We start from the raw sequence: 25,644 nt of genomic DNA, 5'->3' as shown, positions 1-25,644 counted from the left end.
TTACAAGGTACTTGCAATTTGATGTACTTTGTGGACAGGAAGACATAGTCACCCACCCGGAACGGAGGTTGCTGTTTGCGTTTCTTATCCGCCTGCTCCTTGGCTCCCTCCCTCGCCTTCCTCAGTGCTTGTTGCACTGTATTCCACACACCCCCCACCTGGGTGAGCCAGGCATCCGCCGTGTAAGGTGGGTTACCTTACACGGGGTGGGCATGGTTTCAGCATGACGCATCCAGCCCGCAGGCTGGCAGTTTGACATGCCTGCTTTAGTTTGACTGTGTTCTATTGCTTGTGCTTACATAATGTTGAATTCCAATATTGCATGATCACTCCCCACCCCAAGGTTCCTGTGGCTTCAACACCTTCTATCATTTCATCTCTGTTAGGGAGAATTAGGTTCAATATGGCTAATTCCCTAGTTCCCTTCTCTACTTTTTGGCAGACAAAGTTGTCTGCTAGGTTTGTCAGGAATCTGTTTGATCTTCCACTTGGTGCAGTTGATATCAGGGTAAATAAAGTCCTCCATTACTATTGTGATGTGCTTCCTATCTTAGCTGACTAGCAAAAAGTTCATCTATTTCCTCTGTTTGGTTCTGTGGCCTATAGTATACACCTATGGCAATGTCATTTCCCCCCCCCCCTTTTATATTGACCCAAATGCATTCAAGACAGTTTTCATCATTGTTGTACTCTATTTCTATAGAAATGTAGTTATTTCTTATATAGAGAGCAACTCCACCTCCCCTTTTATTTGGTCTGTTTCTTTTAAATAATTTAAGTCCCCCTAGCTGTGTGTTCCATGTGTGGGTTTCATCCCACCATGTTTCTGTAATGGCAATAATATAATATCTGCCCTCATTTACCTGAATTTCTAGTTCACCCTGTTTATTGCTCATGCTCTGTGCATTGGTGTATAGACATTTGAGTCCTTTATGACTGACCCTGTGTTTACTTTCTACATAACTTGTGTGGTGACTGAGTTCCCCTATTTTCTTACCACCTGTTTGATTAATGCACTTGGTGTGGCACTCACTATTAAAAGCTTGATTTTGCTTGACAGCTAGGTTGATATTCTTGTCTACACACACATCTATGTTATATGCACTGATAACCCTATAATTTTTAGATTGCCGGGGATAGGAATGTTCTGTATCAATTAACTCACTGTCCCTCACAGTTTAAATATTTTTCCAGAAAATCTGTGAATTTATTGCCAAGTAACTCAGTCCCTTTCTTTGATGGATGCAAACTGTCTCTTTTGTACACTTTTTCATTGGACCAGCTTCAGACATCATGACTAATATAACCAAAGCCTTCAAAACCTCTGAAAAAGTAAGCCTACAGTCTATCCTGCTAAGTTCCTGCCCCAAGCTCTGGAAATCATTCTGCACAGAGTACATCCTTTGGGGTCAGATCGTTAGTGCCAAGATGTACAATAGTATCCACATCACAGTCCTTGCTGGCATTCTTGACTATCTTAAAAGTACGCTTCTTGTCCCTACTGGCAGTAGCACCTGGAAGACACCTGACCTCTTTTGAAACCTCTGTATCCTTTCCTAAATTCACATCCCTTATAATTGAATCACCAACCAGAAGGTGGCTCCTCTTTTTGAATGCCTTGCTCTTCTTGCATGACTGATGTGTAGTACCTGATTCGCACTTTCCCCTGTCCAAAACTAGTTTTTCATCTCAGACCATGATCCCCTGCTTATTTGACTTATCATCATCACAACTACCTTGACCTGTCTCCTTAGTGTCCCTATTAAGGTCAGCAAGGGCACTGTATCGGTTACGCAGGGACACAGCGAAAGCTTTGTGTTTATGGTTCACAGCTCTCACCCTGCCAGATCCCACAGTTGTCCACACTGCCCTTCTCCTGCAGGATCTTTGTGGTAATGGGGGCTGATAGCATAGCAGTTCGATAGAGCAGAAGGGCTGAACTGGACACCTAATTTCTGCCTGAAGAGCACAGATCACAGACCCTAGATAGGTAAAATGTTCTTGTAGACTAGTGATTTGTTTACAGATAGGACAGTTTTCAAGTTTGAAAAGAGCACTGCAAAAGACAGCTGGAAAACAAGTGTTGCACTGAACTAAGTCAGACATTCTGAATAAAAATCACACTACCCATACTGGTGAATGTTCGGTGAAGATGATGAAGCTTGCAGAGATGGCTACATTAAATTTCTTGATAAGAGAAAAGATAATATCTACATTTATGGTTGATTGGAAACCCTGTATAAACTTGTTGCATGAAACAGAAGGGAAAAAAACGCACTCATGAGTTGTAGCTTTAATGAATAGGAAAAAAATGATAATAAAAAAGTCAGCTTTTTTGTAATCATAGGAGATAATTCTGTGTATTTGCTGCAGAGGAAATCAGAATTCTTTCTCATCTCACTTTTGTTTTTTACACTTTTTCCCTTCTCTCTTCCTGAATTTTAAAGCACCTATTGTTTAATGAAATAGCTATCTTTCAGAGCCTTGCATGTCTATTTCCACATTTGTGTTGAAGAAACACACCTTTAGTTGTCACAACAGAATGACTGGATTTCTAACATATGTGCTAATTCAGAACTACAAAAAGAATGCAGTTCAAATGCATATAATGGCATAATTTTCTGAATTAACAAGGCATCAGAGAGCTTAATTATAGGGCTGTGTTATATAATANCTGACATCGATCCCTCTTTGATCCCCCTGACACTGACCCAGAATCTCTTTTGGATGCTCTGGGGTCAAAATGTCATCCAACATAAAACCCCGCCGGCTTTTTGTTACCTCTCAATTTTTTCAGAGCGCTTTTAAGAAACACAGTCATATTACTGTAAGCCCAGATTGTCCACTTCGGATCTATAAGTAAATCCACCGGATTTTCATATGTTTTCTTAGCCTGGTACCTGGCAAGACAAAAGAACAGTTTATCAACCTGCCAATGGAAGAAGCTTTCTAAAATATCAGATGGTGCTTGAGGATTGGCTAGCTACAGGATCCAGTCTGAGTCGGTTACTGGGATTATTCTTCCAAGCTTTCAGGCTCATGCTGAAGCCCATCCTAAGGAAACTGCTCTCTATCCAGAATGTGTGCACTGGGTTGTTCTATGTGCTGTAATTTTGTGAACCCTGACCCGGAACTGCACTCATCCACCCTCATCAAATGAGAGATATAATAGAGACCACCAAGTTTATGTTTGGGGGCCCCTACTCTTTAAAATTCTTGTGAATCCCTTGGACAAAAAGATGGATTCTATCTTACCAAATTTGAATATGGCTAAAGTGGGCGAGGTAGAAGATGCGATATAATATTCAAACTGATCTTGATGGATTAAAAGTAATTAAAAGTAATACAATGTAATTTAATAGAGATGAATGCAATCACAAGTAATCCTCCATTTATGACTATTTTTTAGCAACCAGTTACAACAGCTCTCAAAAAGGTGTCTTACAACTGTTTTTGTACTTAACATCTGTCACAGTGTCCCTGTAACCACAATTCGGGTGCTTTGCAACTGGCATGTATTTACAATAGTTGCAGCATCCCAGGATCACCTAATTGCCATTTTTGATTCTTCTCAGTTGGCTTCTGACAAGCAAAGTCACTGGGAGAATCCAGATTCACTTAACAACCATGTAACTGGCTTAAGCCACCACATGATTAACTTAATATGGCAAAAAAGTTGTAAAGTTGGGCACTGCCACATGATCACTCACTTAATGACATCATTGTTATCATAAGTTGAGGACACAAATAGTACCAATAGTTAACAGGTGCCTTGGGTGTAATCCCAAAACTCCTGGAGCACCACTTGAACACCAAACCACTATCAGACGATTGCGAAAGGCAGCTTTGCTTGGAACAGCTTACCTTTACACCATCAAACATCTGTCTGTCCTTGGGAAGGACTTTATAGGTGGGTAAAAATGTTCAGTCTGAACATCTGGCTGACTGTGCAACCAACCAAAATAATTCACCATATCATATATTTCTAATTATATTATACAGTATTCGGGTTTCTGAGGAAATATTTACAAAGCATTAAAATACAATACATTATCTTTAAATTGAATCACTGCTAAATACAAACAGAACTTTCCAAAATAGGAAAACTGCTGGAAGAGCTGCCGATCTCTGAGACTGTAAAGAAGAGGGTGGATTCACTTACTTCTTCAAAGTGCTTCCAATGTCCTAAAAAAAGAGACAAAGCATTAAAAGGAGCCATTTCCTATGCAGACAGTTAAAATCTTAAATTCACAAAATAAATGAGTGAAACCTCTGGACAACCAGACAAAAACAGAATATAAAAAGTACTTCCATTAAAAAAAAAATAATCCCACTGATCTTTTTCCTCAGCCATCCCCCTCTTTTAGACAGGTATTGTTTATTTTTACTTTCTTGTCTTAGGAAAATTATAGCCCAGTTGAATCCAACACAATTATACAGATTATAATATATATAAATAATAATAAAAAATGATAGCAAAAGCTATTCAGTTAGTGATCGTTCGAAGTTAAAATAGCGGTGAAAAAGTGACTTATGGCCATTTTTCACACTTATGACCGTTGCAGCATCCCCATGGTCACTCAAAATTCAGCCGCTTGGCAACTAACTCATATCTATGATGGTCACAGTGTCCTGGGGTCATGTGATCACCTTTTATGACCTTCTGACAAGCAAAGTAAATGGGGAAGGAGAATTCACTTAACAACCATGTTACTAATTTGACCACTGTAGTGGTTCACTTAGCAACTGTGGCAGGAAAGGTTGTAAAATGGGGCAAAATTCACTTAGCAACTGTTTTGTTTAGCAACAGAAATTTAGGGCTCAATTGTGGTCATATGTTGAGGACTACCTGTACTCTTCATACCTTCTGATTTCCTGTTCATAGAAAGAGTCAAAAAGATTACTAAGTAAGGAGCTTAAAAAAAGTTTTGGAACTTTGTTACTGTACACATTGAGTGCAGCGAGAATCATACATAGACAGAAATGGAAAGATAATCTCCACAACAGAAGAATAGATGGAAAAAGTGATAAGAGTTAGAAAAAAGTGACAAAATTGACTGTTTTAATTAGAGAAAAGAACATATCAACCTTTGTTTCTACTTGCAAACTGCTACTGGATTTTGTGCTCAAAATAGAAAGAAATGAACTCTTGACCCTGGGTTTTGCTAATTAGATAATTTATTTTTATAGACACGGCAAATAATTATTAAGTATGTAAAAGTAAAAATTTGAGGCTGTAATTTAATTTTGTATTTTACTGCGCTGAAAAAAACTGAAAGAAAATGCTTTTTTTTCTTTCTTCTTTATTCCACAAGTCTTTCCCCTTCTTAGCCTTCTCCATTTCCCTATTATCTTGCTGTGGATATAATTTACTTGGACTTCAGTAAGGCATTTGATAAAGTAGACCACAACTTACTACTTGATAAGATAGAAAAATATGGGTTAGACCAGGAGTCCCCAACCCCCGGTCTGTGAACCAGTACCAGTCCGCGGCATGCCAGCAACCAGTCTGCACAAACAAGTAAAGCCCCATCCGCGGGATGCAGGCAGCACACAAAACCACGCACCCTCCGGTCCGCAGAAAATCTCTCTCCATGGAACCGGTCCCTGATGCCCAGGGTTAGACAGCATCACCACCAGATGAATTCGTAATTGGCTAAGCAACCATACTCAACGTGTAATCCTCAATGGAACTGCATCTATATAGAGGAAAGTATGCAGTGGGGTACCCGAAGGCTCTGTTTTAGGCCCAATACTCTTCAACGTCTTCATCAATTATTTTGATGAGGGGATAGATGGGGAAATCATCAAATTTGCAGAAGACACCAAGTTGGCAGGAATAGCCAACAAATAGGCTTAAGATATAGAAAGATCTTGACAGACTTGAATGTTGGTCCCTGTCTAATAAAATGAAATTAAATGGTGAAAAAAGTAAGGTTCTACATTTAGGCAAGAAAAACCAAATGCACAGGTATAGCATAGGACCTGGCTCAACAGTAGTAACTGTGAGAAGGATCTTGGAATCCTAGTGGACAATCATTTAAATATGAGGCAACAGTGTGCTGCAGCTGCCAAAAAAACCAACACACTCCTAGGCTGTAATAACAGAGGGATAGAATCAAAATCACGTGAAGTGTTAATACCACCTTACATACTGCCTTGGTAAGACCACACTTGAATACTGCATCCAGTTTTGGTTGCCACAATGTAAAAAAGATGTTGAAATTCTAGAAAAAGTACAAAGAAGAGCAACAAAGATCTAGGGGACTGGAACCTAAAACATACTAAAAACAGTTGCAGAAAGAAGGTGTGTCTAGTTTAATGAACAGAAGGACTAGGGTGACATAATAACAGAGTTCCAATATCTCAGGGGTCGCCACAAAGAAAAGGTGGTCAACCTATTCTCCAAAGCACCTGAGGGCAGGACAGAAGGAATGGATGGAAATTAATCAAGGAGAGAAGTAACCCAGAACCAAGGAGAAATTTCCTGACAGTTAAAACAATCAGTCAGTGGAACAAGTTGCCTCCAGAAGTTGTGGGTGCTCAAAACACTGGAGGTTTTTAAAGAGAGACTGGACTACCATTTGTCTGAAATGGTACAGAGCAGGAGTCCCCAACTTGTGGGCCACAGCCCACTACTGGGCTACAACCTAATTGCCACGGGGCTGCCTGAGTGGCTATTTGATGTGTGAGCGCGTGCGCACAGCCCCACTCACGTCATCACAAGCATCAGGGCCCACTCGTGTCGCCATGAGTGTCGTGGGCACTCACACATACACAAGCACATACCTCCACCTCCCACAAAATAATCCCCTCTTTACTTCCTCCCCCCCCCCCGCCTCAGGCCGCTAACCCGAAAAGGTTGGGGAACTCTAGTATAGAGTTTCCTGCTTGGGCAGAGGGTTAAACAAGAAGACCTCCAAAGTCCCTTCCAACTGTTATCATTCTTATTCTTCTTTATACTCATTTGTATTTTTCACTATTATAATTTCAATAAAATTTATGATTAAAAAAAGTCAAAAATAGTATTCTGTGTTGGGACTAAAGCAGTTCTACCCCATTTCCTCAGTGATACAAAACTCTATACACCACTCCATACACCATGATACAAAAAAGATGATGAGGTCTTAGAAAGAGTGCAGAGAGGAACAATCAAGATGGTGGCCAAAACGTACAATGAGTGGCTAAGGAAACTAGGTATGCTTAGCGTAACAAAGAGAAGGCTTAGGGGAGACAGGACAGCCATCTTCCATTGTTTAATCAATGGAACAGCCTGTCTCCCTGAGTTGTGGCTGCTCCATCACTGGAGGTTTCCAATAATAGTTTGGGCAATCATTTCTTCAGGATGGTAAGGACCAGTGCTTTTTTTCTAAAAAAAAAAAAAAAAAAAGGTGCCGGAACTCACACACATCATACAACCTGCCTTGCCTACCCTACAAGGTTCCATCCAAAAAAGGTGCCGGAACTCCGTTCTGGACGTTCTATGAGAAAAAAAGCCCTGGTAAGGACTCCTGCCTTGGCCAGAGCATTGGACTAGAAGACCTCCAAGGTCCCTTCTAGCCCTATGATTCTATGATCTCAACTTCCTGCCTGACCTGTAAGAGTTTGCTGGCTGGCTGCTGATGCTTCTCCTCTATCTCCTGGATGAGATCGTCAAGAGAGCACAGATCCTCCATGTGCTTGGCCAAACGTTTCTCCTTTATTGCCATAATATCCTTCTCCGTTTCTTCCATGCTAGCCAACAGAAGCTTCTCCTGTCCTTCTAACCAGAGTTGTAGTTCTCTGAATTCAGCCACTACATTTTTTTTCTTTTTTTCGATGAGGTCCTAGAACAAGAAGACAGAAAGAGAAAAAGGCATTATTTTATTTTACTTTTATTTAATTACATTTTTGTTTTATTATTACAGGTAGTCCTTGACTTACAACCCTTCATTTAGTGACTATTCGCAGTTACAGCGGCATTGAAAAAAGTGACTTATGGCCATTTTTCACATTTATGCCTCTTGCAGCATCGTTCACATGATCAAATCTCAGATGCTTGGCAACAGGCATGTATTTATGATGGTTGCAGGGTCCCGGGGTCATGTGATCACCTTTTGCAACCTTCTGACAAGCAGAGTCAATGGGGAAGCCTGATTCACTTCACAACCATGTTATTAACTTAACAACTGCAGTGGTTCACTTAACAACTGTGGCAAGCAAGGTCGTAAAATGGGGCAAAACTCACTTAACAACTGACTTGCTTAACAACAGCAATGCTGAGCTCGGTTGCAGTTGTACGTCAAGGACTGCCTGTATACAATTGATATAACTTTGGATGGTCACTAAATGGTTGTAAGTCGAGGATTACCTGAAGTTCCTCACCGTTGGATCAATACTTACAAGCATCTCCTGAACACTTTGCTCTGTGTCTGTTTTGTATATAACTATTTTTTCTTTCTCCTCCTTCTGAGCCTTCAGGCAATCCCCAACATTGATCTGAAGATAAAATACAAGTTTTGAGTTTCTTTTCTGTAAAGAATTACATTGGAGGAAAGACCCAGTTAGAAAATATGATGCTTCTTTAAAGGATATTTCCCCCACCCACCCCCAAAATGTTTTTTACCAAATAAACGGGTTTAATAAATCCCATGCTGTAAATGGCCATACAGCATGGAAAACAGGGAAGGAAAACAAATGCCTGCCCATGAACTTTACATCCCAATTGTTTCTCAGCTATTTCAATTTTATACTTAGGATCTTTTAGGAACAGGAATTGAATGCTTTCTTTCTTAGATCTCAAACATCAGAAGGGAGGTGGAGCTCTTTTTTTAAATGAGACAATAAAAATAAAGAATCCAGGTTTGAATATTGGTAAGACAGTTGTTAAGTGAGTTTGGGCCCATTTTACAATTTTTCTTGCCATAGTTGCTAAGTGAATCACTGCAGTTGTTAAGTTAGTAATGCTTCCCCATTGACTTTGCTTGTTAGAAGGTCACACAAGGGGATCCCATGAACCCCTGGGCACTGCAACCGTCATAAATATGAGCCAGTTGCAAAGTATCTGAATTTTTATCAGTGGCCACAGGGATGACACAATGGTCATAAGTGCGAAAAACGGTCATGAGTCACTTTTTTCAGTGCTGTTTGTACCTTAACTTTGAATGGTCACCAGAAAGAGGCAAGGGGGTGAGATAAAGCAGGAGGAAGCAACTAAACGGGTCCAAGGATTGCCAGTGCTAACACTGGATGGCCCTCCGCAGGGATTCCTCCTGGCTGATTCCTACCTGGTACTCCTGGAGAGCCTCCTCCGCCGGGATCACCGAGTGGTCCCTGTGCTCTTTGGATAGGTTGCAGACCACGCAGATGAGGGTCTCGTCGTGCTTACAAAAGAGCTTGAGGGGCTCCCGGTGCTTCGGGCAGAAGCTCCCTCCGTCCTCGCCCCAGGATCCTATGCAACGTCCGGCCTCTTCCACCAGCCGCGCCAGCTGCCTGTTGGGGAGGACGTTGCGGGGCACGAAGGTCTGTCTGCACACGGGACAGGAAGCCTCCGATTCCGACGTTCTCCAACTGCCGGTCAGGCAGCCCCGGCAGAAGTTGTGGCCGCACTCCGGGATGAGCACGGGGTCCTGGAAATACTCCAGGCAGATGGAGCAGGTGGCTTCTTCCAGCAAGAGTGCCTCGGCCGCCATCGCCCTCTCCTCCGCCGAGAAAACGAAAGAGAAAGTTAGTTTCGCAACTTTTCCTGCCAATCAAGGAAAACCAATTTAGAATACTATGAATGTTGTTGCTAGAATGTTTCATATGTTGTAGTCTACCTTCCATGGGCTTTGACTCTTTGAAAATAAAATTTCCTTTTCTTCAAGTAGCACCAGCGTTTTTGTTTTGTTTTTTCTCCTTTCGCCGCTGAAATCCGGACCAGATTTTCCTTCCCACACCAGCATCCTATTAAAGGGGGGAAAGAAGTTTTAAAAAACTGGGGCGAAGCAAACATTCTCGGAACACCCCCCTCCGATCAATTATTGATCCAAGAATCCTGCTAAAGAGAAAGGTGCTGGAAAAAACCTGGGGAGAAAGAAGCGTCCATGGGACGGATTCCCGATGAATTTATTATTGATACAACCAGCTTGTTAAAAAACCGGGAAGAAGGAAACATTTATGGGACGGGATGGCGTAAAGTTGGCATGAAAGAGATTGGGAGAAACCCTTGATAAAACCCCAAATACAATTGATAGAATGTCAACGAGATAAAGGGAAATCACGGATAGAAATTAAAATCCTTTCAAGCCCCCTCCTTTATGTTGCCTTTTCAGTGGTGGCAACTCATGTAGTACTACTAAACATATTTAGGGCCTGGAAATTAAGCCATATTTACAGAACATTCACATCTAAATCTCATTTTAATATCTTGTATTTCTGTTGCAGGAAAACCTTCAACATAAGAAGATTTAACATTTTATCATCTAGCATGTTAAGGGGAAGTTACTGTGTAGCAATATCCTATTATCTAATTTTTTAAAGTCCCTATTCTTGCTAATAAAATAACTGAAAATATTTCTTTATCCTGCTGTAACATCCTTTTTTACACTAATTGACTCTGAATAAATCTCTTCCTAACTGAGTGTTAGGGCTGAAAATAGGATTATTTTTTATTAGCAGGTCAATTCATCACAATCTACATAAAATTCTGTTCAGGTGATCAGCATTCAAAAGGACTATGTTTGAATTCACCATTGTGGTTTATTTTTATTACCTCTTCTTTGTCTCTGTTTATCTGATGATAATGTTTGACTAGGTTTCTTGGACCCGTGGTTATAAATAAAAAAAACTTTAAATCTTCCAAATAAAGAACATGGCAAACCACCATCACGGTGCCAAGAAAACTGCTTGGACACGTCCATATCACCAGAATTCGAACTCAACTCAATGGAGTTTATTTTTTTGTAAATAATAATAATAATAATAATAAAGTTGGACCTTGTAGGTCATCTAGTCCAACCCCCTGCTCAGGCAGGAAACCCTATACCATTTCAGACAAATGGCTGTCCAGTCTCTTCTCAAAAGCTTCCAGTGTTGGAGCATTCACCGCTTCTGGAGGCAGGTTGTTCCACTGGTTAATTGTTCTAACGGTCAGGAAGTTTCTCCTTAGTTTTAGGTAGCTTCTCTCCTTGATTACTTTCCATCTGTTGCTTCCCCATTCAGTGATTTGTATGTGGGCCTATGAAAGAGCTTATTTCATTTGAAGGAATTATTATTTTCATTAGATTACATTATTACTACTATTAAACATCCATGCAAAAAGAGATGGGCCTCATTACAAAAAAACACATGTTTAAAATGCACCACCCCCAATCAGGATATAGTTTAAGCACGATCAAAATTACAAATTAAAACTCCCAACAGTTAAAATTACTGTTATTGTTTTACTGTCATAAAAGCCATGAAACCCTTAAGAACCACAATCTATTTACAGCCAAAGTAAATAAAAATAACCCACGAATGATACTATCCTAATCCTCTAAACCCGTAATAATTTCCAGAGCAGTGGCCCTTTATTGGCACAAAAATGTCACAAAGAAATGGGTGGATTGCATTTGGACTGGATGAAATTGATTGCGGACCCTGAAAACCCCTGAGCTCGTACTTCCCATTCAACAGGTCTTTTCCTCTCTTGCAAGCATGCTTACAAGTCCAGGTAACCTTATCTGAACTGAGTTTGTCTGGACAAAGCAAACTAGGTTTGTTTATAGGTGCTATGGATTGGCAAAGGCTGGGGTTCAAATCCTTCAACTTTCCAGGCCTAATTTTCCAAGACAAACCCACAGCCAAACTGCCTCTAAACTTCGCATTTGGCCTCACCTTCCCCATAGCTCCACCCACATTTCCTCCTTCCTTCCTCCCCTCACAAATTGCTAGCCAATCCCATTGCCTAGCCAATCCCACCTCCCCATGGATTCTCACAGACTCCTCTTTCAAAGAAGAGTAATTAGCTCCCCAGAAGCAGGGAGATACTGCAGAGGGGGAACAACCCTAGAGGGAATCAACAAAGGCCAACCCTGACTGCTCTTTAGAAGGCCAGATCCTGAAGTTGAAACTCAAGTACTTTGGCCACCTAATGGGAAGGAAGGACTCACTGGAGAAGAGCCTGATGATGGGAAAGATTGAGGGCAATAGAAGAAGGGGACGACAGAGAATGAGGTGGCTGGATGGAGTCACTGAAACAGTAGGCGTGAGCTTAAATGGACTCCAGAAGATGGCAGAGGACAGGAAGGCCTGGAGGAACATTGTCCATGGGGTCGTGATGGGTCGGACATGACTTCGCAACTAACAACAACAAAAGGGTGGAAGCCCCACCCCTTATTTATATATGGGTAGAAGGCGGGGCTGGCTGCCACCTTGACTTTTCTTGGCCTGGCTTGGGACACCCACCCTTGCTGTAATCCCCAAACTATGACAAGAAAGAGCATCATGTAGGGTCACTGGGGTCTGGGCTCTCCTGGACCTCCTTTTCAATCATCTGGGTGCCTTCCCCTGCTACAGTCCATGGTTGTGGCTGCCAATCCCTCACTCAGGCACTTCCACTTGCCCCGGGTCAGCTGGACTCTGCTGTCTTCTCCTTCCAGCCGGTCCCTTGAGCAGCCTTCTCCCACAGGTGGGTGACATGGTGTGGGGATGGTCAGACGGCCAGTCAGCCATTCTTCCTCTCTCTCTCTCCTGATGCTTGCTGGTCTCTCCTGCCACTGCCTCTGCTCCTCCGTTGATTCCCCTGCCTGCCTCCCTTTCTCTCCATCTCTTTCCCCTTCCTCCTTCTCCTCTTTTCTCAACCTTTCCTCAGAGACTTTTCCCCACACTCCTTTCTTCCCCTTTCCTCAACCTATCCTCATGTGTGGCTTCCTCCCCCCCCCCCACTCAATTTGTGGGGTGCAGGCATGTGAGCCAGGAGGCCCCACGTCTCTTCTCTCTCTTCTCTGCCCCCAAAGAGATTCCCCTTTCCCTCTCACCCCCCTCTCTCTATCCCAGGGGTTCCCAACCAGGGGCTCTCGTACCCCCTGGGGGTGCAAGATGATATTTCAGGGGTTGCGAAAACTTGGGTTTTCAAAATTACAGTATATATGCATAGTTCGTTGCCGTTATTTCGAACTTTTCTAAGGGGTGCAAGAATATATCAGAAGCGTTCTAGGGGTGCGGTGTATAGAAAAGGTTGGGAGTCGCTGCTCTATCCCCTCCTCTGCTCCTCTTTCCTGCCAAAACCACCTCCATTTCATTCCCTTCTCTCTCTTCCCCCATGATATAGTTAAAATGGGGCAAAGCTCACTTAACAACTATCTCACTTGGCAGCAGAAATTTTGGGCACACTTGTGGTTGTAAGTCGAGGACTAGCTGTATTAGGTAATGTTCATTTAGATTCCTCACATGCTCCTTTGCCAGCAGCAGCTTGTCAGTCTTCAGTTGCTCGGATGCTTTGAGATGTTCCAGAGAGTTTCACTCCATTTATTTATTTGTTTATTTGTTTGTTTGTTTATTGTATCTCACCTTTATTATTTTTACAAATAACTCAAGGTGGCAAACATACGCAACACATCTTCCTTCTCCAATTTTCCCCACAACAACCCTGTGAGGTGGGTTAGACTGAGAGAGAAAGACTGGCTCAAAGTCACCAGTTGGCTTTCAGGGCAAAGGCAGGACTTGAACTCACAGTCTTTCCTCTTCCTAGCCCTGTGCCTTAACCACTAGACCAAACTGGATCTGACTCTCATCTCAGTATCGAAGCCACTGTTGACCCCTGGTGACTGCCTGGAAAAAATCTCCCTGCACTTTTCTTGGCAAGGATTCGGGAGGGGCTTTGCCATTGCCTGCTTCCTAGGGCTGAGTGAGAGTGACTGGTCCAAGGTCACCCAGCTGGCTTTGTGCCTAAGGCAGGATTAGAACTCATGGCTTCTAGCTTGATTTCTTAAACACTACATCAGATTGGCTTCTTCTTTTACAGTTACTCAGTCAAAAGCAGAGTGACTTAAAGCAAGAAGGAAAAAGAGTGCTATTTGGCATCTTGTCCAGTCTGACAATACAGGTAGTCCTCAACTTACAACAGTTCATTTAGTGACCATTCAAAGTTAGTATTGAAAAAGAGACTCATGACCTTCCATACTTATAACCGTTGAAGTATCCCCATGGTTACACGATCAAAATTGAGATGCTTGGCAATTGGTTCATATTTAAGATGGTTGCAGTGTCCCAGGGCCCTAGGATCACCTCTTGAGATCTTCTGACAAGCAAAGTCAGAAGCAGTACTAGGATTTGTCAAAAAAAAAAAAAAAACAGCCTATGAGGCTGTAAAGCTTATATGAGGTCTAATTCTTGCTGAAGCCCTGCTAGGGTTTGTTGGATTATGACAATTATAATAATAATAATAATAATAATAATAATAATAATAATAATAATAATAATTTAATTTATATACCGCCCTTCTCCCGTAGGACTCAGGGCGGTGCACAGCATATTAAAACAGATACAAACAAAATACATCAAAAAACAAAAAAACCCCATAAAACCAAATTATGTGTTATTTAAATTATGTGTTATTTAAAAGGAAACAAAAAAAAGAGGTGGAAGGAAAGAAAAAGAAAGAAGGGAAAGATTACAGAATATATCAAATTATGCACACCTGCACAATTATTTATTGCAATAGTACACAAAAAAGTATGATACATAAATGGTATGGAGAGCTGTGACAGACATATAAAATCATGATTTACAGGTTTAGCTGTAAGTATCTTTAATACTGATGCACCTGAACACATGATGCTAAAGCCTATAAAGATTCTAGGACACCTCTCTTTTTTTATCCAGGCAAATAGAAATGATGATCAGGTTATTCCTTTATAGACTAATTGATTGATTGACCCTTTCCTTTCATTTACAAGGCCACCTAACTGCAAGAAAATCAGGCTGGCATAGAACACTAAAGGAAGATGTACATTAGTAGCAAAAAGCTAAGGCAAGTCTGCTTTAAAGGCTTTCAGGGATTAGTGCTTAGCAAATAAGTTTTGCCTATGGATGTCCCCTCTTTTAGGGGAATGTCATACAGGCGCTATCACACAAATAGAAAGAGGGCAGAAGGGTCTCTCCAACCAAGGAAGCGTCCAAAAATGTATAGAGCAGAGCTGCTGTCCTGGCATCAAAAAAGTTCACTTGTCCCCCTTCACAGTTGACAGAGATGCGGATCCTCGTGGGCTCCTCCCTCAGGACCAGTTCAGAATATACTGATGGAGAGATGGCCATGTATTTCCCTCCCCATTCCCCAATCTGCCAGTGTCTGGTCTGCAAATCACCATTTGTTACGTTCACTGGCTTGTTGACAACCCCTACACCCCATCCTGCTGTATCTCCTACAATAACTTCCCAGAAATGTCGCCCTGTTGAGAACCTCTGACAGCCAAGGACATAAGGATTATATTCAAATCTCTTCCTGTTTGGGGCAGGGTATATTGCGTTAACTGGCTTAACTCCTTTGATGCAGTTTTGATCTTCGGAGATGTCAAGACGGCCAGGATGGGCTATGTCTGGATCCAGAATTACATTCACTGTAAGGGGGAAGGGAAGGAAGAACAAGAACTTCAGCTGCAGGCCTGGTTTTTTTTGTCTTGACCCCAAGAGTTCAACCCTACAGCCTCTTGTGTGAATGGAGTTCAGTTTCCAAACACCCCCTTCAGAACTGGAAGACTCATTTTTTTTTTTAAACAACACCTAAGCATTGCCTGGTCCAGGCTTCTCCAACTTTGGCAACTGTAAGACTTGTGGACTTCAACTCCCAGAATTCCCCTGATGGGGCTGCTAGTGTCCAGGTCTCTGCTCTGCATCCTTTTCCATAAGCACTTGGCTCTCCCACTGTCTTAGTTCCATCCTCTGTTAACTGCTGGTCTGTTCAGCATCCCTCTGGCCTTCTAGTCCCACTCACTCAGGTTGCCTTCGCCAACTGCCAGTCCATCTGCCTCCCCTCCAGATGCCACTCAGCTGCACCCACTCAGGATCCGTGAATTAGCTGTCCTGCTCTTGGCTCTGCCCCTCAGCTGTTCGACCCTTGGCTCCACTGGTATATTCTCTCAGCCCAGTCTCCTATGTGACCGCTACTCAGCTGATCACTCTCCAGCTCCGCTGCTCAGCTGTTCATCACTTGGCTCCAGTGGCTGATTCCCCCAAGTCTCCCATGTGGTCGCTATTCAGCTGATCTCTCTCCAGCTCCACCGCTCAGCTGTTCATCTCGTGGCTCTGCTGGCCAATTCCCCCAGCCAAGTCTCCAAGGTGGCCAACATTCACCTGATGGTTCTACAGCTCTACTGCTCAGCTGTTCTTCTCTTGGCTTGGCTGATCTATTCCCCCATCCAAGTCTCCCATGTGGCTGTCACTCAGCTGATCTCCCTTCAGCTCCACCATGCTGGCACGGGAATTCTGGGAATTGAACTCCACAAGTCTTACAGTTGCCAAGTTTGGAGACCCCTGGCCTACAACACTTCCAACACTTCATAGTGCTTCACCTCTTCCAGCAGCCCTGCACATCACTCTCTTTAGCTTTCATCTTGAAGGTGAGAGTAATGGGGTTGGGAGTGAAGAGTGTTTGGCTTTGCCTTCAGTGAGTTCCTGGGAGGGCCAAGGTGGGAACAGGGACTCTACCTGGAGCTTTAATACAGAAGATTAGGCAGAGCAAGAGGCTTCCATGTTTCAATTGTGAACTGGCAGAGTCAGAGGAATCCCCCAGAGGTAACTTGGGGCACATGATGGAACATCAGCAACCTTTGCTCTTTTCTCTACGAGCATCAGGATATCACAGGCATGTACAAAAGGATCTTGCACAGGAAACTTCTGCTTTCATCAATTTGCTGGCTCACCCTAGTGCTCCAATTTTGACCCCAGGTGCTCCAGTTTTGACTCCAGGACCTAATTTTTCTGCTCCCAAAAACCAAGTAAAATCAAGAGGATTCTATGTTCCTTGCAGTACCCACCCATATTTTCCCATTCGCCTAGATCAGTGGTGGCAAACCTATGGCGGCACTCGGATCCCTCTCTGTGGGCACAAGTGCCGTTGCCCCAGCCTTGTCTCCCCCCACAACCCCCTCCTCACCAGCAGCCCCCCAGAGGAGAGTCACCCCCGACCGTGGCCCACACGGAGCAGTGCAGCCAAGGACATGGCAGCCAGACAGCGTAGTCAAGACTCTGCCCTCACGCCCCATCACGCACAGTTGATGCTGCGGGGCGCAGGCTGAGGGCGTGGCCACCATGGCACTGCTGGGCAATCTGCGGCGGGCCCTGGAGGCGGTGAGTAGGCCAGCGGGCAGTGGGGCAGGGTGGGGCAGGGGGTGGAGTGGGGGCGGGGCCAGTTTTTGGGCACTCGGTCTCTAAAAGGTTCGCCTTCACTGGCCTAGATATTTCATTCCACACAAAAAATGACTTCAATGATCTAGATTATGTTTACTGGATCTTCATAGTCTTTAAGACAAGGGTCCCCAACCCCCAGGCCGTGAACCAGTACCGGGCCATGGCATGCTAGCAACCGGTCCGCACAAACAAGCAAAGCCCCATCCGCGGGATGCAGGCAGCACACAAAACCATTCAACCTCCGGTCCATGGAAAAACCTCTCTGCACGGAACTAATCCCTGGTGCCCAAAAGGTTGGGGACCTCTGCTTTAAGGTATCTAATCCTATACTTTTTTCTTTGTTATTTTTCTCTTAACGTTCTCTTATTTCTCTTAACATTACTGGCATCGGAGCTTAAAATAGCAAGCGACTGAGATTCTTATATTCTCATATTTACCTTCCTGTAGTTGAAATCCAGTTTCCAGAGTATCTGGGGAAGAAAAGGGAGGGATTCAGCATCTCATCGCTGGAAATGGAGCAACAGAAGGGTTTCCCTACAGACACCCTGGTTTGCTTTCCTTGCACTCAAATCAGGAAATAAGGAATAAGGAATGCCACCAGCCAGAATGTCATAGCTGTTTATGTACATTCCACCAGTTATAAATATATTCTACAATATATTCCATATAAGGTAGTCCTTGACATAATCATTAGTTTAGTGATCATTCAAAGTTACAATGGCACTAGAAAAAGTGCCTTATGACCAGTTCTCACACTTAATGACAGTTGCAGCATCCCCACTCATGTGATCAAAATTCGGACACTTGGCAACCCTCATGTATTTATGGTGGTTACAACATCCCAGGGTCCTGGGATTGTCATCTGCCTCCTTCCTAGGGATTGTCTGACAAGCAAAGTCAATGTGGGAAAACAGATTAGCTTAACAATCATATGATTCACTTAACTGCAGTGATTTTCTCAACAACCTTGGGAAAAGAAAAGGTGTCAACTTTCGGCTTGGTGCCTCAGTGGCATCCTGCCATCAAAGACTAAGGGGGAGGGTACACAGGGAGAACAAATGGACAATAAAGATATACAGTATGGGGATGTGATGGGAAATAAGGAGTGGGGATGACAGCTTGACAAAGACCAGGGAAGTACAGAACCAGTTTGCGCCAACGCTCAAGGCCACGCCTGCTGAGATTGGAATGTGAACCATCCCAAACATCTCAGCCTTTCTCAAAACACCTGTGTGGCTCTTCAGCCTGGGGAGGACTGGGATGAGGGGAAACCTTTGTCATTTTTTCACACAGAAAATTCATTTCTTTTTGTTTGTTTGTTTGTTACCTCTCAATTTTTTAATGGCGCTTTTCAGAAGCACAGTAATATCGTTGTAATCCCAGATTGTCCACTTTTGTTCTAGAAGTAAATCCACTGGATTCTCAAGTGTTTTCTTTGCCTGGTACCTGGCAGAGCAAAACAACATTGACTAGAAGATGGGTATAACATTCAAATTGATCTTGATGGGTTAAAAGTAATGCCATGAAATTTAATAGAGATGACTAGAGTTACATGGAATCCTCTATTTATGATTATTTGTTAGCAACCAACACTGGAAGTTTTTAAGAAGAGACTGGACAGCCATTTGTCTGAAATGGTATAGGGTTTCCTGCCTGAGCAGGGGGTTGGACTAGAAGGCCTTGAAATACAATACATTGTCTTTAAATTAAATTACTGCGAAATACAAACAGAACTTTCCAAAATAGGAAAATTGCTGGAGGAGCTGCTGATCTCTGAGACTGTAAAGAGGAGTGTGGATTCACTTACTTCTTCAAGATGCTTCCAATGTCCTAAAAAAAGAGAGAGACAAAGCACTGAGCCATTTCCTATGCAGAAAATAAAATTCATATATTCATAAAATAAATGAGAGAAACCTCTGTACAACCAGGCACTAAAAAAATATACTTCCATTTTTATTTAAAAGAATCCCACTGCTCTTTTTTCCCCAGCAGTTCACCTATTTTAGAGAGGTATTGTTTATTTTTATTTTCTTGTTTTAGAAAAATCACACCCTGGTTGAATCCAACAGAATTAGAAAGATTATAGTATATATATAAAAATAATAAAACATCATAGCAAAAAGAAACAAAAAACATTTGAAAAAGAAAACAATGCATCAATAGAATACAAAAATTCCCTGCATTTATGCTTCTGGAATGAAGGCACTTTGGAAAATCCAAGTGGTTTTAACTTTGTAGAAGGCCATCAATTTTGGGGTTCTCCTTGCCCTGGAGATTAAGGGGAGGGAAGACCCTAAAAGAACACCCACCACCGAGTCCCTTCATAGGTAATAGGACCCCTCAGCAGGCATTCTTAAAACCATTGAGGGCGCTGACCAGCACTTTGAATTCTTCCTTTTCACATGGCCTGCTTTTTCTGAATTAAATATTAGCCATTGCAGGTAGTCCTCGACTTTCAACAGTTCATTTAGTGACCGTTCAAAGTTGCAATGGCACTGAAAAAAACTGACTTTTTCACACTTACAACTGCTGCAGCATCCCCTTGGTCACGTAATCAAAATTCAGCCGCTTGGCAACTGATGGTATTTTTGATGGTTGCATGTTCCCAAGGTCCCTTCCAGCCCTGTGATTCTATGATCTCAACTTCCTGCCTGACCTGTAAGAGTTTGCTGGCTGGCTGCTGATGCTTCTCCTCTATCTCCTGGATGAGATCGTCAAGAGAGCACAGTCCGGCCAAACCATTGTCCCTTCTTGCCAGAATCTCCTTCTCTGTCACTTCCATTCTGGCCAGCAGAAGCTTCTCCTGTCTTTTTAACCACCGTTGTAGTTCTCTGAATTCAGCCACTGCGTTTTTTTTCTCTTTTTTGATGAGGTCCTAGAACAAGAAGACAGAAAAAGCAAAAGGCATATTTTTATTTTATTTTAATTTTTTCACTTAATTATTTTTATTGTTATAATAACTAAACAGATTCCCTGAAGAGTCCAGAAACAAGATGGGAGAATTTCCTAGCCTAGGGAGAGAAAAAATCCCTTTTGACATCAACAAACATAGGGGGAAAGGTTTCTAAAAACCAAAAAAAGGCTCAAGTTAAACGATCTCTCACGAAAAGTTTCTGGGCAATCAGGAATTCCAAAAAAGTAGACAGAAAAATGTTTGATTTCACATTTGTTTCAATAAGATGAAATATGGTCTCCCTTAATTTATATGCAAACCAAACCCACTTTATAAAACATGGCTTGTGTGATAGGTGACCTTAACCCAGGGGTCCTCAACCTTGGCAACTTTAAGACTTGTGGACTTCAACTCCCAGAATTCCTCAGCCAGCAAAGGACCCCTGCCTTAACCCAACTGTGACTCATTCGGCCAATGGTGACATCCCAGTCAAAGATACAGTCCCCAGGCTAAGAACACGTTCTGTGCCCAAACACTGTCTTTAACTTCAATTTCATTTCAGTCAGAACTTCTACTTACAAACAGGCTGCCTATTATTGGATGACAGACGGTGTTCTCCTCCCTATTAGCTCAGAAGCTCCTCACCGTTGGATCAATACTTACAAGCATCTCCTGAACTCTTTGTTCGGTTTCGGTTTTGTATGTAGCTATTTTTTCTTTCTCCTCCTTCTGAGCCTTCAGGCAATCCCCAACCTTGAGCTGAAGAGAAAATACAAGTTTTGAGTTTCTTTTCTGTAAAGAATTACATCTGAGGGAAGACCTAATTAGAAGATATATGCAACCATCATAAATACATGGCAGTTGCCAAGCTTCCAAATTTCGAACAGTCACTTTGAACAGTCACTAAATGAATGGTCCTAAGTCAAGGAATACTTGTAATGGTGACTTCTGGTGAAAAGATGGACAGCTGAGAACATGCCCAGGGAAGGATCCCTGAAGCATCTTTCCTTGGACTGTAGCTTTTTCAACTACTAACATAAGAAACCGGCATTCCTGTAGTTTAAATCACCCCTATGGGTTAGGGAGAGTCCTAGAATTATCCCATAAGATCCTCTGATACAGCAAAGGTCTGCAAGGAGCTTCAGGAGCTTTGCTTCGAAACAGTCTGTGTGCCGAAAGCTGAGGGAGCGCTGCAATCAGTTTGTTGTTGAAGAAGCACCCATTTTGGAATTTATTTTTCAAACAGTGTTGTGCCTTTCATTTCTTAATCATTTTTAAGGACTTTTAATCTTTACTAAGCTAAAAGAGGCTCTCTTTATTCATAGCCTATTATTCCTTTTTGAAGATCTGCACCATTTTGGAGGTTTCTTCATTGTTAAACAACAAGGAAGAAGACTGCAGAAGGCAAGCTAAAATAAGGAAGTGTGGAATATCTTTTTTTNAAAAAATAAGTTGATGGAGAAATATTTAAGGATAGAAAGTTGTGGTTTTAGTTTATTATTTTTAGTAATTTGTAGCTTGGTCTGCTTTGCTGTGGGTGACTAAAACTTTCCGATTTTTATGATTTCTGACTGGCCAGCAATTCTTTAAAAATGCTACTTTTTGACAAAAGAGGACGTTAAGAAGATGGAGGAGCAAAATATTAGAGATGTATTTGAAAAATCTTTACATAAAATCCATCGGTTCATATATCAACTATGCTCCAAGGATGTTAAAAAAAAGCTTCTCAAACTTCATCAGAGATATAAATATGTGTAGAAAGTTACCAAACCACCGAAGCAATTGCACAAGTAGCTGACAATGCAGAGGAGTCAATTGCAATTTTTGAATATAAACCTGACACCAATTTTTATTATGATAGTTTAAATATAAACCTCCCAACACAATTAAAAGAAGGGCTCCAAGAAAATCTGCAACTTTTAAAAGAACAAGTATGGGAGAAATCCTTGAGAAAAAGAGAAGCTCAGTCTGATATTTGTAACTGAAAGTAAGTCTTACGGTAATCTAAAATTTGAAAACATATTTTTTTCCTTTATATATAATGCTCAAGTAATTTATAAAGTTTGTAAAATATTATTAAAAATGAATTTGAAAGTATATTAAAAGCAAGTTAGAGAAAAAGATCTATTAGCTTAAAAAAACTTTAGAGTTTTAAAAAGGATGTTTACAAGAAGAAAAAAATTATTCTATGAGGGTAACTTGGAGGGAGTGATCTAAATTTAATGAGTTAATTGGAGTTAGTTGGAATTGTATTGGTCTGAAAGTGAACTTTAAAGTACACATGTTAAGACAGAATTTTTAAAAAGATGTATTAGAAAGCTTTGATTTTAGAAACATTTTAAATAAAAGTTTAGTGCTTTAAAATGGCTGAAAAAGTATTTTCCTTTTAAACAATCTGAAAGAATACAGTGATTTTTTTAAATATAAATGGTGATAGTTAATAAAGATCATTAAGTGCAAATAGAAATACATATTATTTCCACAGCAAGGAAGATAAAGCAGAAATGGTTAAATTGATTGTTTTATTCAAAGAGGCGGATATACATAAGTATGCTTTTTATTTGGATATCACTTCTGGATTTTGTGCTTGTGATGAAAAAAAATGAATGACTTTGGTTTGGCTGATCAGATAAATTTGATGTTATAGAAATAGCTAGTTATATACTAATGTGGAAAAGTAAAAAGTTGAGGCTCAAATGTTATCTTGTACTGTGCTAAAAGGACGGAAGTCAATGTTCTTTTCTTTCTTCCCTTGCATCTCACATTTTCTTTCTTCCGTTTTTTTCCTTCCATTAATTTTCTATTTTTATTTTATTGTTTTATCAGTGTGAATGGACCTTATTGTGCTTATGATTTTATTAGGCTTAAGCTTGATATTGGTAGTTATTTTGTAGCTATTTTATATAAATTTTTATATGCAAGCAGTTTTATAGATAGAAGCAAGTGTTTTATGTATACTGAAAATTGTAAATGTTTCATGCTAAATATACAGGAGATTGCTTACATGAAAGGAGCAAGGTAAGGTTCAGTGGTCCAAGAAATAGGGAGGGGGGAAGATGAGTTAGCCTGGATTGATGTATATGAGCCACCACCTTGGAATTTGTTTTCCTGTGCGTCCTTGCTCCTGGTACAGAGACTTGAATCTCTTTGTTCTGAAAAGGCATAAAAAGTGGAAGAAGTCTCTTCTGGGTGTGCCTTTGTCCCTCTGTTGTTGTTGTTAATTGCGAAGTTGTGTCCGACCCATCGCGACCCCATGGACAGCGTTCCTCCAGGTCTTCCTGTCCTCTACCATCTTCTGGAGTCCCTTTAAGCTCACACCTACTGCTTCAGTGACTCCATCCAGCCACCTCATTCTCTGTCGTCCCCTTCTTCTATTGCCCTCAATCTTTCCCAGCATTAGGCTCTTCTCCAGTGAGTCCTTCCTTCTCATTAGGTGGCCAAAGTAATTGAGTTTCAACTTCAGGATCTGGCCTGCTAAAGAGCAGTCAGGGTTGATCTCCTCTAGGACTGACCAGTTTGATAGCCTTGCAGTCCGGGGGACTCGTAGGAGTCTTCTCCAGCACCATAGTTCAAATTCTTTGGCGCTCAGCCTTTCTTATGGTCCAACTTTCACAGCCATACATTGCAACTGGGAAAACCATGGCCTTGACTATACGCACTTTTGTTGGCAGGGTGATGTCTCTGCTTTTTAGTATGCTGTCTAGATTTGCCTTTGTACCTCTAAACAGCCACAAAGAGGGAGAAGGTTACCTAGCTCTGTCTTGGCTAAAATAAAGTTGCTTTTCTTTGCTGAAACCTCGGCTCAGGAGGTTTCTTTGAAATTTCTGAGTAGCGCAGGGAAATTTGTGAGGTTAAGTGGAAAACCTTACAAATGTATAAAATGCAAAGTCATGAGGTAAAGGAATACTTATAATGGCAGGAAAGTGAGCTGCCTGAGTCTCCCGGTTGCAGTCATCTGAGAAGCATCAGATTAGCCACTGAGAAACAAAAGTTTGGGCTGAGATGGCTTTGGCCTGATCCAGCAGGAATATTTTTGGGTATTTCAAGACTTTGCAGGACTCTATAATGATCTTGCTCTATAGCAAACATAGAAAAATGTCATTTGAAAGAAAGTCTACTAATGTTTCCTTCTCCATCTGCTCTCTAAACTTCAGCCAGTTAATCCTCTTGCTGATATTTAGATTAGATCTTTCTTATCTTTCCTTAGAAAAAGTGAGCTGGCAAAGAGTTCTATTTCTCCACTGCTAAGCATGACAGTTAAGTGAAGTTTTGTCCCATTTTACAACTTTTCTTGCCACAGTTGTTAAGTGAAACACTGCAGTTGTTAAGTTAATCACACAGCTGTTAAGTGAATCTGGCTTCCCCATTGACTTTGCTCATCAGACGATCTCAAAAGGTGATCACACGACCCTGGGACACTGCAACATGACAGTTGTCAAGGATCTGAATTTTGATCAGTGAAGCAGGGATGCTGCAGTGACCATAAGCATGGAAACTGATCATAATAACTATTGTAACATTGAACCATCACTAAATGAATGCTGGTAAGTTGAGGACTACTTGTTAACCTGTTTTTTTTTAAAAATGCAGGAACAGGGGTGGGATAAAGCAGCAGGAAGCAAGTAAACTGCTCCAAACGTAACTAGTGCTGGTACTGGATGGCCCTCCGCAGGGATTCCTCCTGGATGATTCCTACCTGGTACTCCTGGAAAGCCTCCTCCGCAGGGATCACCAAGTGGCCCCTGTGCTTTTTGGATCGGTTGCAGACCACGCAGATGAGGGTCTCGTGGTGCTTACAAAAGAGCTTGAGGGGCTCCCGGTGCTTCGGGCAGACGCTCCCTCCTTCCTCGCCCCAAGGATCTTCGCATCTCCTGGCCATTTCCACCAGCCGCGCCAGCTGCCTGTTGGGCAGGACGTTGCGGGGCTTGAAGGTCTGTCTGCACTGGGGACAGGAAGCCTCCGATTCCGACGTTCCCCAACTGCCGGTCAAGCAGCCCCGGCAGAAGTTGTGGCCGCACTCCGGGATGAGCACGGGGTCCTGGAAATACTCCAGGCATATGGAACAGGTGGCTTCTTCCAGCAAATACTGCAAGGACGCTGCGGCCGCCATGGCTGTCTCTCCCGCCGAGAGAAGGAAAGAGAAAGTTAGTGTTGCATCTTTTCCTATGAATCAGATGACCGCCTTTGGGCTGTGTCCAAGCGGGAAATCGAGATGAATTATTGTTGGTGTTGCGGTCAACTTCGCTGACTTTTTAAAATAAAAAGAGAGTATTTTTTTTAAAAAGCAAATTGGGAAAAAGCGGACTCCCGATCAATTATTATTGGCCCAATCAGCTCGTTAAAGGAAAAATTCTTTTAAAAACTGGGGAGAAGCAAACATGCATGGGACGGATCCCCGATCA

At 42.0% G+C, this 25,644-nt stretch overlaps 1 protein-coding gene across 1 annotated transcript in view; it reads right to left on the bottom strand.

The window, feature by feature from the left end:
* Positions 1 to 25,354, bottom strand: part of LOC107294032 (E3 ubiquitin-protein ligase TRIM39) — a 29,888-nt gene extending 4,534 nt beyond the window's left edge. The window contains exons 1-7 of the mRNA XM_015823235.2: positions 24,939 to 25,354; positions 20,888 to 21,001; positions 9,267 to 9,680; positions 8,365 to 8,478; positions 7,596 to 7,826; positions 4,163 to 4,185; positions 2,782 to 2,900 (exon numbers count right to left, since the gene is read on the bottom strand). Of these exons, the coding sequence (XP_015678721.2) occupies positions 2,782 to 2,900; positions 4,163 to 4,185; positions 7,596 to 7,826; positions 8,365 to 8,478; positions 9,267 to 9,680; positions 20,888 to 21,001; positions 24,939 to 25,352 (1,429 nt within the window). The 5' untranslated portion in view covers positions 25,353 to 25,354. The remainder of the gene's footprint in view (positions 1 to 2,781; positions 2,901 to 4,162; positions 4,186 to 7,595; positions 7,827 to 8,364; positions 8,479 to 9,266; positions 9,681 to 20,887; positions 21,002 to 24,938) is intronic.
* Between the last annotated feature and the right edge of the window lie 290 nt (positions 25,355 to 25,644).

The sequence above is a fragment of the Protobothrops mucrosquamatus genome, unplaced genomic scaffold, assembly GCF_001527695.2.
Source record: "Protobothrops mucrosquamatus isolate PMUCROS unplaced genomic scaffold, P.Mucros_1.0 scaffold1803, whole genome shotgun sequence".
NCBI classification, from domain to species: domain Eukaryota; kingdom Metazoa; phylum Chordata; class Lepidosauria; order Squamata; family Viperidae; genus Protobothrops; species Protobothrops mucrosquamatus.
Note: the sequence above shows the minus strand (reverse complement) of the source record. Positions and strands in the feature narration are given on the sequence as shown.